Genomic DNA, 14269 nt, shown 5'->3' on the forward strand with positions numbered 1-14269 from the left:
CGTTCTGGCCTCCCACCCAGCTCCGTCTTTCCTTACAGGCTTACTTCTCCCTTCCTCAATTTCATCCTTGTGTGTTAGAGCTTTTCCCCACAGCGAGGCTTAATCCTCTCGGGACAAAAGAACATTTATGCTCCATTTTAAGCACAGGGAAGAATTCATTTCCTCGGCTCTCCTAAGAGGCAGGGGGCAGGGCACCAAGTCTGGCCATGAGCAAAGCCTGGGCCAGGACCTGTGTGACATGGTTCCTTGGGTGTCTGGGGACGAGTAGAGCCCATCACCCCAATGTCCTACACTTGGAGAAATAAGCCTCAGAGCACCACGGGGACTCCTCTGGCATCACCCACTTTGTCGCTGACACAGACCCCAGCTTGGGCTGGTGTCCCCTTTCCCAGCTTGACACCACTGATTTTCCCAGGTGGCCCTGAAGCACTGTGCTTGGTGGTTCACTATGGCACAACGACCAATCGCTGGTTTGGAGCCAGACAGGGAGGCTTCGAGTCCCAGCCCTGCTGTGTGACCTGGGGAGGAGTACTAACCTCTCTGAGCCTCAAGATGGTTCATCTTATTAGGGAATTACTCTGAGTCTTCTCAGGACTTCAGATGGGATAATCCTAGTCATCTGCTCCAGAATGGTGACAATCACTCTATTTACTGGGCTGATTCAGGCCTGGATTCTCTCAACACTGGTGAGCCATCTCCATCCACCACCTCCCCCATCCTGCGGAAGCCGAGCTTTTTGTATCATCGGTACTGGGAACACTCAGTACCCCCTGGCCCCACCAGCACTTCAGGTACCTGCATTTAGGACCCAAAAGTCAGCGTTCCTGTCCTGAGCCTTCATTTCTTCATACGAACTCGGCCTACCAGGATTCCTCCTCCCACGGCAATCTTGTTTAAACAACAAGTTGTCCCACTCACATTGGCAAACCCTTCCCGGGATCAATTCTCAACTGCTCTCAGGAGAACATGTCCCCAGAGCCGCCCACCTTCTCAGTGGGGACGGGCGTGTACAGGTTTGATTTTATGCTCTCCTAACGATTTGGCAAAAAGTTGTGTTTTATTCATACACTGCGTACCGCTATCCGGCTAAATTTAACTGCACTGTACCTTCCTGTTCCTTGAGCGGTGGAGGGAGCAAGTAAAAGTGAACAGACTGTTTTTTTCCTTCAAATGAAAAACGACTAGAAAGTTCTCTGTGTAAGTCAGTCTCAGAACGGGGGGAAAATACTCAACAGCAGCATGTTTAATGACATTTAGGCTCTAGACTGATAACATGGGCTAATCAATTATGGAATACAAGCATTATTTTTCTTTCATAAATTTAAGAAGCAACCCCCCGCCCCCAACTCCTATGTACCAGCAAGGCTCCAGTGAAACAGCTTTAGAATTCTTGCTTCGTATGATCCTGGGGACAAGAATTAGCTCCAAACGCCTGAAAATCTTCTCTTTTAATATATACCGGTTTTCTTTAAAAAAAGGGTTTATCTTCTCTGGATGATGGGCTGGTTGCCAAATGCAATACACAGTGTGTGGCTTTACCATTGTCCTGGCCTAGGCCCCCTCATCTAGCTCAGCATCCCCCTGAAAGCAAAAGCAGAAGCAAATGGTGGTGGACCAACTGGATCTCCACATGCAGCAGACTGTAGCTGGATCCCTACCTCACACCCACATACAAATTTGAACTCAAAATGGTTCAAGCACCTGAACCTAAGGGCTAACGTGGTCAAACTCTTAGAAAACACAGGCATAAATCTTCATGATCTTGGATTATACCAAAGCACAAATCAAGAAAAGGAAATAAAAATAAATCAAACTTCGGGCAGCCCAGGTGGCTCAGTGGTTTAGTGCCGCCTTTAGCCCAGGGCCTGATCCTGGAGACCTAGGATTAAGTCCCACATCAGGCTCCTGCATGGAGCCTGCTTCTCCCTCTACCTGTGTCTCTGCATCTCTCTCTCTCTGTCTCTCATGAATAAATAAATAAAATCTTTAAAAAAAATAAATCAAACTTCATCAAAATTAAAACTTGTGATTCAAGGACAATACCAAGAATGTGAGAAACACAGCCACGAAATGGAAAAAAATATTTGCAAAGCACATTATCTGATACCAAAAGCCAGTGAGGACTTCTTATCTACTTCCCGGGCCCCATGGTCCATGCACGATCCAAGCATGAAGGTCAATGAAGCCAAATGGAAGTTGGGAGAACCACAGTGTAGAGCAAATATCATGCACGAGATCGGAATGGCTAACAGATACAAAAATATGTTCGGCCTCAGTACTCATCAGGGAAATGCAAATCAAAATCACAACAAGGTATCAACTCACACCTGTCAGAATGGCCTTCATCAAGAAGAGAAGAGACAACAGGTGTTGGTGAGGAAGTGGTGAAAAGGAAACCATATTCACTGTCAGTGGGGATGTAAATTGGTCCGACCACCATGGAAAACAGTATGGAGGTTCTTCAAAAAACTAAAAACACACCCGTCATAGGATCCAGCCATTCCACTTCCAGCTATATACCCAAAGGAAATGAAAAAACAGGAGCTCAGTGGATATATGCACCCTCCTGTTTATCAAAACAGTATTCCCAACAGCCAAGATACATGGAAACGACCCAAACACCCATCAACAAATGAATGGATAAAAAAAGACGGAAAATATACACACACAATAGAATATTGTTCAGCCACAGGAAAGGAGGATATTCTCCCATTTGCAACAACATGAGTGGATGCTGAGCACATCATGCTATGCTGGAGAGGTCAGACGGAGCAAGAGAAAGACGGACGTACGTACAAGATCACTAATGTGTGGAATCTAAAAAGGGTAATAAACCTGTAAAAACCAGAGTCAACTGGTGGTTCCCAAGGACTGGCTAGAGTGGGGGACAAGAGTGACAGTGCTTCAGGATGCAAACCTGCAAGTGTAAACCACAGAGACCTGATGCACGGTACAACGAATACAGACAACCACATCACATCATATTATAACTACGTAACATGACAAATGTCGCTACATCCGCTATCACGTTCCCATCTATAAATCTATCAAAGTAAGATCCTGTATACTTTAAAAGTACAAAATATCATAGATCAAAAATACCAGTTAGAATAAAGAACAAAGATCAGGTGAGAAAGTAGGTCGGTGAAGGGCTGAATCGGCTCCCTGTTCTCTTGGGCAGATAATCCTACTGATACACTGATTCAGGTCAGCCCCCCCCCCCCCCCCCCCCGCCATGCCCTCAACTCTGCAAACCTCCCAGGAAAATTTGGCCCATGCTGTGTGGTCGGGACTGCTGCCTCTTTTAAAGATTTTGGAGAGGCAGCCATCCCTGGAGGAGTCCAGGGAGGGAAGAGATACTAAAACGCAAAGCTATTCTTTGGAAGCCAAAGCCCAGCCTGCCAGGTCCCTCCTCGGAGGCAGGGCCCGCGACGGCAGGCGAGGCCTCATTCTTTCTACAATGGGAAGACAGAAGAAAGCCCATCTAGAGGGAAGGCACGGCCAACCTGCGCCAGGCCACACGAGAAAGGGCCTGACGACAGGAGCTCGGGCAGGTGGCCAGTGTCCCAGTGTGGACTGGGCTTCGCCTCCTCCCATGGGAACACGAGTCAATTCCTTTAAACTGGCTCCGCAGGAAAGCACAAGGACTAACCTCGTTAACCACCTTCTCTGTGTCCTGCCTGCTGGGCAGAAACCATGTTGGTGACCCTGGAGTGCTCTGAGCAGGCCAAGTGCCCATTTGACCCAAAAGGGTGGGAGGTACCTGGCCCGTTATGCAGAGGACTGGAGTTCAAACCCAAGTGCCCAGACCACACTCCTGCAGAGGGTGTCTGAGCCGTCTACATGGGGGTGGACGGTACAGTGTACGAGAAGCTGACAGAAATTCACAGCCACCCAGTTTGTGAAAGGCCCATTAAGCTTTAGAGCATGCACCCCAATAAAGACAGCAGCAGGGTCTTCTCCAGGCTACCCGACCACAGTCCACTCTGAGAAGTGCCAAGCCCACGCCCAATAGGTCGGAGGTGGCTGCTCTGAGATACAGAGCTGTGGGACAGGCCTGGCCTCCGGGTCCCCCAGTGTCCCTTGGCCCAGACTACTGTGTCTGGCCCCAGAAGGGGCCGAGATAAGGGCGATGAGTAAAGCACCATTTCCGAAGCAGGCCCAGCCTCTGGCCAAGGCCATGCAGGTTTAATGACCTCAACACTCAAGTTCCTCCTTCCTATACTCACTGCATCCCCACACGCCCGTGAGGCGTGTTCAATTCCTACCCTCCTCTGACAGACGTGGGAGTAGAAACCGGGAACTCGATACACTCGCCAAAAGACATTCAGCAGGCCACACGCTTCAAAGACACGCATTCAACTACCTATATTCCTGGGCTGAGGTCCTAATCTAATCCCCAGGGTGCATGGGATTTCTAGGAGCCCAGTACAAACTGAGACATTCGGACTCTGTCCAGTAAAACCAGCCACAAGGACAAGGGGATACTGAGTTCAGGCTCGGAGTTTTGTCCAGCAAGGGAAAAAATGACCACGGTCCAAATGCCTCTGGGTGCTGACAGGTAGGAGATGATCAGTCCCATTCTGGGAAAACAGCAGTCAACTGTGATGGCCAGGAGTGACAGGTGAGTCCAATGACCTCCGACCAAGGGTAAGAATCGTGGGAGCCCTGACAGGGTGGGGAATGGCTATGTCTGGAGTCTTGAATGCAGAGGCCACGAAGAGGTGACTGCCAAGGGGTCAGCTGGAATTTGGAGGAGAATGAACCCAAGAGCCACATCTGACTCCAAATACGTGCACAGGGGCCAGCCTGAAAGACGGACCGCCAAGTGCAAAAGCAAACCAAAAGCTTGCCAATTTTATGGGCACGGAACACGCTGTAGTTGTTTTACTTGCTGGGAAAGGCTGAGCTTTCAGCACCTCCGAGACGCCCAGCTTCTCCCCGACCTTGATCTGTAAGGGAGGTGAGTAGAGAAGAGGATTCTGGCCAGAGAGAGAGAGAGTTCTGGCTGAGTGGCCTCAGTAAGTCCCTTGCCTGCTCCACAGAACTGGGAATTTCTCAGCCACGGAGGAACAGATCACTTTGTCGGGGGCAGAGGGGGGAGCCTGGGCGATACCTCAGGGAGTCCCAAAGGAGCAGCCAGGACTTTAAGAGCCCTGGTGCTGGGGGGCAGTGTCCTTTCTGTCCTTTCCCTTGGCCTGCACACAAGGGCTGCGGCTTGATGGCTGCTCCAGAGTCTGTGCTCTGCCCTCAGCCCTTCCCTCTAGGATGCACCATGGCCTTAGGTGATCCCCACCGCACGGGGTTCCCAGAAGGCCCCGGTGTGTGTCCCTTGTATCACAGGGCAGCATGCCCCACCCCCAACCTTACCCCAGGCTGCAGAGCACCCAAAGACCAGGCTCAGGTCCCACAAACTTGTGAGCATCAAACACCCGAGCTGGGCCCACCACACAGCTGCTCAAGAGCCAATGACCAAGTGCCAAGCTCACAGCCTGCCTCACACAGTCTGTGCTCTGTGTTCAGGAGCGTAAGGGTTGCCCCCTTACACGTCTCTTCAGTCAAATGGCAAGGTCTTGCCAAAGTAACGCTCTTCAGCAGAAGGGCTGGTGTCATCACCCTGCCGTCCTGTAGAGCCAGCTCAGGGTCATGGTCAGCAGATCCCCCATCCCATCCCCCCAGGCTGGCTCGACTTTTGGGCAGGGGGTGGGTGTGATCGGCTGGCTCTGGGTGCCTTTGGGCCCTCGTGGTGGCCTCCCTCCAGCCTGACAGTTTGAGAGTCCTCACCCACAACCCCCGTGGAGCACCCCTCCATCCACCTACCAGCACAGACCCTCCTGTGCAAGGGTTCCTCCAAGAAAGCCAAGGACAGGGAAGGAATTACCAGGTGTGCATGCGCCCAATCCTCTGTTCTGATCTGAGGAGTCTAGAGTTTTCTCCTGGTGGGGGGGGGGAGGGGGGAGAGCTTCCTACCCAGGAGGCCAGGTGCATACATCACGTGTTGACACCACATCAAACGCATGACCAGCTCTGATGACCGAGAGCACAGTGACAACCACCCCTCTCCCCACAGCCCCAGTGTAAATGGACCTTGGATGTGCCCCAAAAGGCCCTTGGGCAGTGCCCCCCCACCCCCCAGCTACTAGATGGGGGTCACAACCCTTGATGAATCCAACTGCATCCGGAAAAATGCCTGGAAGGAAACAGACCCCACGGAAAGAGCAGGCCGCGCTGCGTTTCTCATTTGAAACTGTGAGCACTGGGCGTGCTCTCAGCGGGCCCTCTGCAGGCTGTGCGCTCTGCAGACAAAAATATGACAGTGGCTGCCGTGCTGCTTGTTTACAGGATGCGCCCCGCTGCTCGGTCACAGAGAGGGCTCGACTGACACCATGTGATCGGGGGGAGGGGGCACTGCTGGCCCGCAGCCACTGCCGGAAGGTTCTGCAGCTTGGGCCACAGTCAACCAGGTCATCGTGTGTAAGCGACAGCAGATCCACCAGATGCCGACGCTCACCCAGGTCTGACATGCAGCCCCACTGATCCCCTGTCACGTGGGTCCCTCCTCACCTGGTCACCCAGGACTGCCTGGCCCACGGACTAGCAAACAGCCTGTTATTTACACCAACAAAGTCAACCAAGGCGAAGCAGGTAGTTTGTGGAATAAGAAGCACAGTGGGTGTTTAGACACCAAAGGATGTAGAAATAAACCCAGGCACTTAAAACCAACCAACCAACCCACTAGAAACCTACAGATGGCCTCTCCAAAGAGAGAGAAGAGAGTCCCCCCTTCCTGAGGATCCCCTTCCCCTCAAGATCAGAGGGAAACCTTCGGAGCTAGGTGAAGACCAAAGTGAGGATGTACTCGTGCTGGCTGTGCTGGAAGTGACGGCGGAAGCCACAGCTAGATCCGACGATGGCCATCACCCAGCCTGGGCTGCCCCAGGGAAGCTTCGGGTTTCCAGACTCTAAGATCTGTGGGGTTTCCCTTAAACGTAAACGCTATCCTCTGCGGGGCAAAAACGGCTGCCCAGAACTTCCCTGTAGGGACCATAGAGCCAGGTCTGGCTGTTGATGCTGTGAAGGCTGCCACACAAAATGCCATTTCTACAGGTGGAAGGCTCCGAGAGAAGCCAAGTTCCTACCTACCCTCCCGGCCGGGTCCCCAACACCCTCCTTTCGGGGGAAGGGACGGTCATAATGACACACCGAATGTACAAGAAGGATCGAGGAGGAGAACCACCGCCATGGGATAGATCATCTGACAGAGAAATTTATTTGCTGGCAGACTTCCGACTGCAGGCTTCCTTGGCACTGGCTGGCTGCCACGCAAAGGAAACAAAAATCAATATCCTTTGGTCTGCAACACAGTGTGTTAACAATCATACTCCAAACAACTTAAATAATATCCCTCACCCCGTACCCAAATAACGGGGAATGTTTCCGTTAGAAGGCAGTGCAAAATGAACATAAAAGAGAAGAAAATAAGGCAATTTTACAGGTCCCCCTTCAGCAAAACCTTTCCAGGACTTCAATGAGGAGATAATCTTTCTGTGATTATGACCAAACCCTCCCGTTGCTTAGCAACACATAATTAAGGAATATGTTTTCAGATCCGCTTTGCAAGCCCGGCCATTATCAGATGAAATTACTAGAGCAACAAATGTCATCGCCATGCAAATTAGTTGGTTGCAAAGAAGGAATGTTTGTGAGGGAGAAGGTGCATCCGCTTTCCGTATGCCCATCTGACTTTTCTCCTGTCACATACTGATTAGAGGGGAAAAAAAGAAAAAAGTCCAATACATTGTATGATCAAACTTAAAAAAAAAAAAAAAATCCATACATGAGACAAAACCAGAATCTATAGTGGGAGACAACAGAAAAATCCAACCACTCAGTCTCCCTTCGGGAAGAAGAAAGCCAAGTGCCTTTGGGTCAATCTGCAAAGCCACACTCACCATTTCAGCCTCCTGGTAGCCCCTAGGTCACCAGCTCCACAAACTAAAAGGTACATCTTATTTTCACACCAATTGTCCCTCCACCTGACAATTCTACTTTTGCACCCAAAAAAAAAAAAAAAAAAAAAAAAAAAAAGATCACTTGAAAGGGATTCAAGTTTTCTAAATTGGGGAGGCAGGAAGGAAGAAAGGGGGAAAAACCCCTGATGTATAGCTTCAATTGTCAGTAAGATCCTACAGTTAAAACACGGAGTAAGTGTTCAGGGACGTCCACCTGGAATTTTACCCACAATTACCCAAAGAAACACATGTAACAAATTATACTTGTCTCACATTTTGAAAAGAGCCACCTAGGATGCTTCTCTCTTTCTTCAACTTGAAAATACATCGTTTCCTACAAGTAAACAGAATTCCCAACTGTATTTCCCAACAGGAGACTTAAGTCTGTCTTTGAAACCGGGAGTTCTAAGGGATTTTGTCATCTTGCTTTGTTTAACCCACGAGCCTGGAAGCGTACCCGACACAGCCCTACGGTGCTTCCTCCCTCTGATCCAGGCGCGGACCCTTCGGAGGTGCGTTTCTACGCTACCAGGCGCTTCTAACGGCAAATGAGTGAAGCACGATTTGTGGGAAGCACTGGATAAATACCCCCGCCTTCTCCAGAGCCACCGAGGGTGACCTGGAGAACACGCTACCCCCCCCCCCACACCCCGGGGAGCGGGCGGTTTCATTCTGTTCTGGATGGTTTCTGGGTTTCTCCTCCCAGAGACACAGCTGTGCTGCATCACCATAAAGGGAACGTCACACATCACCTGGAGCTGAACCAGAGAAAGGGAAGGCCGAGCCGTCCCAGGGGGTCAGCCCCCGCCCGAATGGCCAATCTGACCCAAGGGAACCCGTATCGGTTGGCTGGCTGGCTGCGTGCGAGTGTGTGCGTGCATCGGGGCGTAGGGCCGGCCTCTCCAGGCCTGGCAGGAGAGCGCCAAATGCGTGAGGACCCCCGTCCTGTGCTCGGACCTCTGCCCGCACCGTCCCCTCCACGTCCCGAGCGAGGAAGGGCAGGGAGGGTTCATTACTTGGTTCCGGAGCGAGCATGGTGGACACGATGATGGGGGCCCCCGTGCGCCGGGCCACCTTCTGGTAGGGCGGCTGGGGCGTGTGGAGGCTCTGGCTGGCTGGTGGCAGCGCGGGCGGCTCCGCGGGGACACCGGGCTTCCGCAAGAGCTGGGGGCTGCCGTGGGGGCTGGGCAGGGGGGATGCGGCCACGCTGCGCTCCCGCTTCAGCAGCTCCATGGGCACCGTGTATGCCGTGGAGTAGGCTGTCCTGGGGCCCGGGGGGAGCGGGCCGGCGGGGCCCGGGTGAGTCAAGGCCACCCCGGCCGGGGCGGGGTACGCGGGGCCCAGCCGCGCCGTCAGGGCGCAGGGGGTGGGAGAGCTGTACCCGGAGTTGGAGGGGAAGCCGGGGGCCTGGGCGCCCACCCCAGGGGCCGAGTAGGTGGCCGCCGTCTCTAGGAGGTGCTGGGACGGTGCGCTGGAGGGGCGGCGGGCCAGGTCTCCCGCTCGGGGGGACGCCGCCTGCAGGGGCCCCCCGGGCTGGGGCGGCAAGGCCGCGGCGCCCAGAGAAGGCGCGTCGCCGTGGAGCTCGCCGCGGTGGCTGAAGCTGCTGGAGCGCGCCCGGGGCGGGGGGCCCAGCCGGCTCTGCCTGCGCAGCTGCATCTCACTCCGGCAGGTGCCGGCCAGGCGGCTCAGCACGCGGGCCTGGCCCAGGTTGGGCGCCACGCACTTGATGTCCGCGTCCTCCATGGTGGCCAGGACGGCTGCAGAGTCGAAGCCCTGCTGCAGCAGGGCCACCAGCGTGGCCTCGGCCACACCCTCCGCGCGCAGGAAGGCCAGGAACTCCGGCAGCGCGCTCCTCCTGCCACCGAGCAGGTCCGCCTCGTAGTTCTCCTCGGCCATCCGAGCGGACACGCTTCCGCGGGCCGGCCCGTAGCCCCGGCTCAGGGCTCCCGGGGCCACCCCCACGCCACCATCCGAGGCGCCGGCCGCGCCAGGGTCCACGACCAGGCAGGTGGGGGCGGCCTGCCTGGCGGGGCCGGACTCCCCCGGCCGCTCGCCGACGTCGTTGTAGAGCTGGCCGGCGGGGTAGGCGGGGGCCTCGGCGGCGTACCTGCCATCAGCCAGCTCCCCGGCACACCGCGTGGGCGACGGGGCCCTGCTCTGCGTCCGCGGCCCCGGAGCCACCGCTTTGCCCGCGGGATCCCGGTACAGGGGGCCGGCGTCCTGCAGGGCGGAGCCCCGGCCTTGCACCTGATCCCATGGCATCCTGCCGCCCGTCCCGCCGTAACCAGGCAGCGCCCGGCCGAGTCCCGGGTCGCGGGGGTGCCGAGCCTCCTTGGGCGCCCGAGCGGCTCCGGCCGCGTCGCCGTAGTAATCCCGCGGCAGCAGGCCACCCCGGCCAGACATCACGGCCTGCCTGCTGTCGTAGAAGGTGAAGTCCGCCCCCGGGCTCTTCCTTCCAGCCACGGAGTTGAAGAAGGCCTCCCGGTAGAGGTAGGGCTCGGCGGCGCCGGGCGGCTCGTCCCACGGTCCCGCCGCGCCGCCGTCCGCCACGGAGCTGCTCCTCGCCGGGGCCTCGGCCACCTCCCAGGGGCCCTCGTACCACCCGGCTGCATCCCAGCTCTGGGAGCGGCCGATGAGCACCTGGCGGCTGGGGACCGGCATCGGGGAGGAGGGAGGAGGGCCGGCGGCCGAGGCAGGGGGAGGAAGCCGGGGTCTAGAAATCTTCAGTTCCGCCCATCACAGCAGACCCGCTGCGTTCCAGCCCTTGCCGCCCGACGGCAGGGAAGACCAACTGAGGGTTTCCTATTTCAAAGTCCGGCCTGAATTATTAATCCTCCGAAACATTAGTAGACCAAACACAACACTCACGGTAACTTCGCCTCACTCCCCAATGGCAGCGCCAGTCCCGGAGAGGAGGCTGTGCCAGGCTCGGGGGCCCCCTCCCTCCCGGGGGTGAGCTCACATGGACCTCGGCTCTCGCAGCCTGGGGATTAGGAGCTAAATAAAACCCCTAAAGCTCTTGTTCCATGTGACATCTCGTTAGACGGAGGACGCGGCCGAGGGCTCCAGCCAGGCCTCCCGACCCGCAACTGGCAATTATTTTCACACCGAAGCTCTGGCTTATCTCCGTGGTCCTCACCAGGGTACTTCTGGGATGAGCACTGCCTCCCCCTCCTGCCGGTGCCTCCCCCCACCCCTGCCTGCGATTGCCTAAAAGTGACAGAAGGAAAATAGGAAAAGACCGCTTTAATGTCAATTCAATCTTAATCCACCCTGATGAAATGTTAATCCATTGCACACGGCTAAGAACAAATTAAATGTGAACAGGAAGGCAGGATAAAGGGGGGGCGGGCGGAGAAAAACCACCCTCGTGCACAATTCTAGAACACGAACTGCCCTGAGAAAATGGGCCAGGTCTGCAGCCCGATGCTCCGCCAATATCGAAATCTGGCTCCGAGGACTCTGGTTACCAATCAAATGAGTTACATCGCTCAAGTCCAAGTGGATTTTTTACTTTGTTATCATAAAACACAGACCCCTTCCTGCTGCCTGGGATAAACACACACACACACACACACACACACACACCCCTCTACGTGTAATCTAGAATTTACCATTTTAACGTGTCACAGAGGTCAACAACCCCAACATTTTGAAGCAAAACCAGAAAGTGGCTGCAACCGAGGTGCGCCTTCCTCTAAATCTGTTCACAGAGAAAGCATCATTCCAGCAGGCTCCGGCCGGCTTAGGCTCTGTGGACGCTTTTCCAATATTCCCATGGATTAAGACTTTTCCACCCCTTGCTAGGGACTTTGGGCACAGCAACGCAGAACAGCATCTATTTAATTTAGGTAAAGGAATGCCCCAACTAGGAGCATTAAAACATTTTCTAAATCAACATAGAAGGGTCAAGAGAAGCAACACTCCAAGGCTGCAGGTTCTGCTCCTCTGGCCACAGCACCGTATTCATGGCTGAACAGGAGCTCCGACCACGGTGTCCAGTTAGAACGTTTGGAGCGGAGATAATGCGCCCGTCTGCAGCCGTCAAGCCTAGGTGTGGTGTGTTCACCTACATCTCTCTCGGTGTCAGAGACAAGGAGAATCTTTAACTTAAGAAAAGTACCAGTTGTTCAAAAAAAAAAAAAAAAAAAAAATTTTTTTTTTTTTTTTTTTTTTTTTTTTTTTGAACGAGAAACACTGAAAATTTACTGTGAGAGGAAAGCAGGTACCAATCCATTTCCAGGAGCTGGATGTATACGGTATAAAGCAAGACCGTTTCAGGGGAAGGGCAGCGCGCCACCCTGTGTCTCCATGTCCCGATGAGCACACATCCTAAGCTTTGGGACAAGCTCTGTTTAAACCAACACTACTCCCCAAAGCTGTGGCCACCCCTTGACTGTTAGGAGCTGGCCTGAGAATTGCTCGGGGACGTGGCCCAGGACCCCAGGCTGCTTGCTACCCGAACACCACGGACCCATTTCCGACCCCAAAATACCAACAAAGCCTTGAGTTATCTGGAAAAATTCCCTGGCAGCCAGAGAAGAAACCCAAATCCTCCCCCAAACCCTTCCACCTCCTAGAATGCATGGAAGGAAAGAGGGAAAAAAAAAAAAAAAAAAAAAAAGCGAGCAAGCCACACTGCCAAACGTTGAGTTTCCATGTATCAAAGCAGCCTGCTGGCGCCAGTTTCTATAATTCCTCTGCTGGCACAATCGCCACCACGGGCTGCGAGGCCTGGCTGGGCCGTGGACGAAACAGGCCTGGCCACACCAGGACAGCATTTACCCGTCACGCCGGCAGCCCGAGGATGTGTTCACTTAGGAGATACATCAAAACGGACAGGAGGAACCAAATGGAAACAGCGCTATCTGGTTTCAGCAGATCGTTTCCCGGCTCGGCTGAGCTGGAGCTGGCCCACCTTGCGTAGGGTTTCCCCTTCTCTGGGCGCCGCTCAGAGCCTCCTCCCCTCTGGAAAGGGGCAGGTTGGGCAGGACGGGCATCTCACGGGGGACCCTTTTCAGAAGGAGCACAGGGACAGGGTGGCACGGACACAAGCCTGTACGTTGGGCGAGACACATCTCAGGTGGAGAAAAGACGCCAACCAGATACTCTCGAGAAGCCCTTGCCCACATCTACCTCTACCTCTCTTCCTCTTCGTCCACTCTTGAGTTTTTGGGCAAAAGGGATGACCTCTCAGTGGAAGTTCCGCCCTACTGTCACCTCTTCTTCCACCACTGGCCAGGGAACGTGGCTGGCTGGGCAGGATGGACAACAGCAGTCCTTATCTCCTCCAGAGGTGACCAGAATCCAGGCGTCTTTGGTACCACATGCCATCACAGGATGTTTACATCTGCTAATGTCTAAACTAGGCGGGTCCCATTCCGGGTGCTCTGTCTGTAAGTGACTCTATCAGCAGGTATGACTATGCTGCATCCCAGATGCTGGGGATGGAACTTGGGTGCCTTGGGTGCCAGGGCCACAGGGTGTGGGACGCAGGTCAAACTCTAAAGCCAACGCTCCACTTTCCAGAATTTCCTGCGCTGACCCCGGACAGCTCCGCCCTGGTGCTGGAAAAGGAAACCCCCTCAACACGGTAATTCTGTTATTTGCTTAAGATTTTCCCACACTCCCAACTATGAAATAGATCACCTATAAAATTAACCACGTGAGCATCAGAAAGTAACTCCTGAACCTGGACTGTGCCAGCCCTCCAAGTGGGGCTCACTGGGCTGCTCCTGCAGCTAGGCCTCCCCCTACCCCCCGCTGCTGACGGACGTTGCCTGAGGCCTCAGGTTAGCCAGTTGGGCCATTTCCTTTTCTTCTCGTCTTCTAATAAAGTATATAGCCCCATGTGGCTCGAGTGCTTAGAGGCCCTGCTCATGGTACAGACACACCCCTTCTGAGGTGAGCACATGAATTGCACCTGCCAAGAACCTCTTAGAAGCAGGGTAGCTCTCGGGACTCACCTGGCTCCTGCACGTCTCGTTCATGGCTCAAGTTCTCCAATGGAGGCAGGACTGTCTAGAAGAAGGTGTGCCCAAAAGCTCCTAAGAAACCAGGAGCAGGTTTTTGAGAAGGAGCGGAAGGTGTAATGCCAGAGGTGGGGCAGCAGTGGGGGAGAGGCTGCAGGGTGGGTGCCACCCCCTGCGCCAGAATAAGGAGGCCCATTTCCATTTCCATCACCCAACCCATTCTGCTTGGAAACCACCCAAACTCACGCAACCCTGGCTCTGCAAGCTGCCAAATATTATGACAGA

The 14269-nt window shown here is 54.4% G+C and overlaps 1 protein-coding gene across 8 annotated transcripts in view; it reads right to left on the minus strand.

Annotated features, from left to right (window-relative positions):
• CTBP2 (C-terminal binding protein 2) overlaps positions 1–14269 on the minus strand; it is a 157412-nt gene that overhangs the window by 25340 nt on the left and 117803 nt on the right. The window contains exon 1 of one of the 8 annotated variants that reach the window (XM_038579047.1): positions 9029–10673. The exons of the other annotated variants lie outside the window; for them this stretch is intronic. Coding sequence (XP_038434975.1) covers positions 9029–10673 — 1645 coding nt within the window. Of the gene's footprint in view, positions 1–9028; positions 10674–14269 lie in introns of those variants that run through there. 8 annotated transcript variants of the gene reach the window in all.

Source organism: Canis lupus, chromosome 28 (genome assembly GCF_011100685.1).
Source record: "Canis lupus familiaris isolate Mischka breed German Shepherd chromosome 28, alternate assembly UU_Cfam_GSD_1.0, whole genome shotgun sequence".
In the NCBI taxonomy this organism is placed as follows: domain Eukaryota; kingdom Metazoa; phylum Chordata; class Mammalia; order Carnivora; family Canidae; genus Canis; species Canis lupus.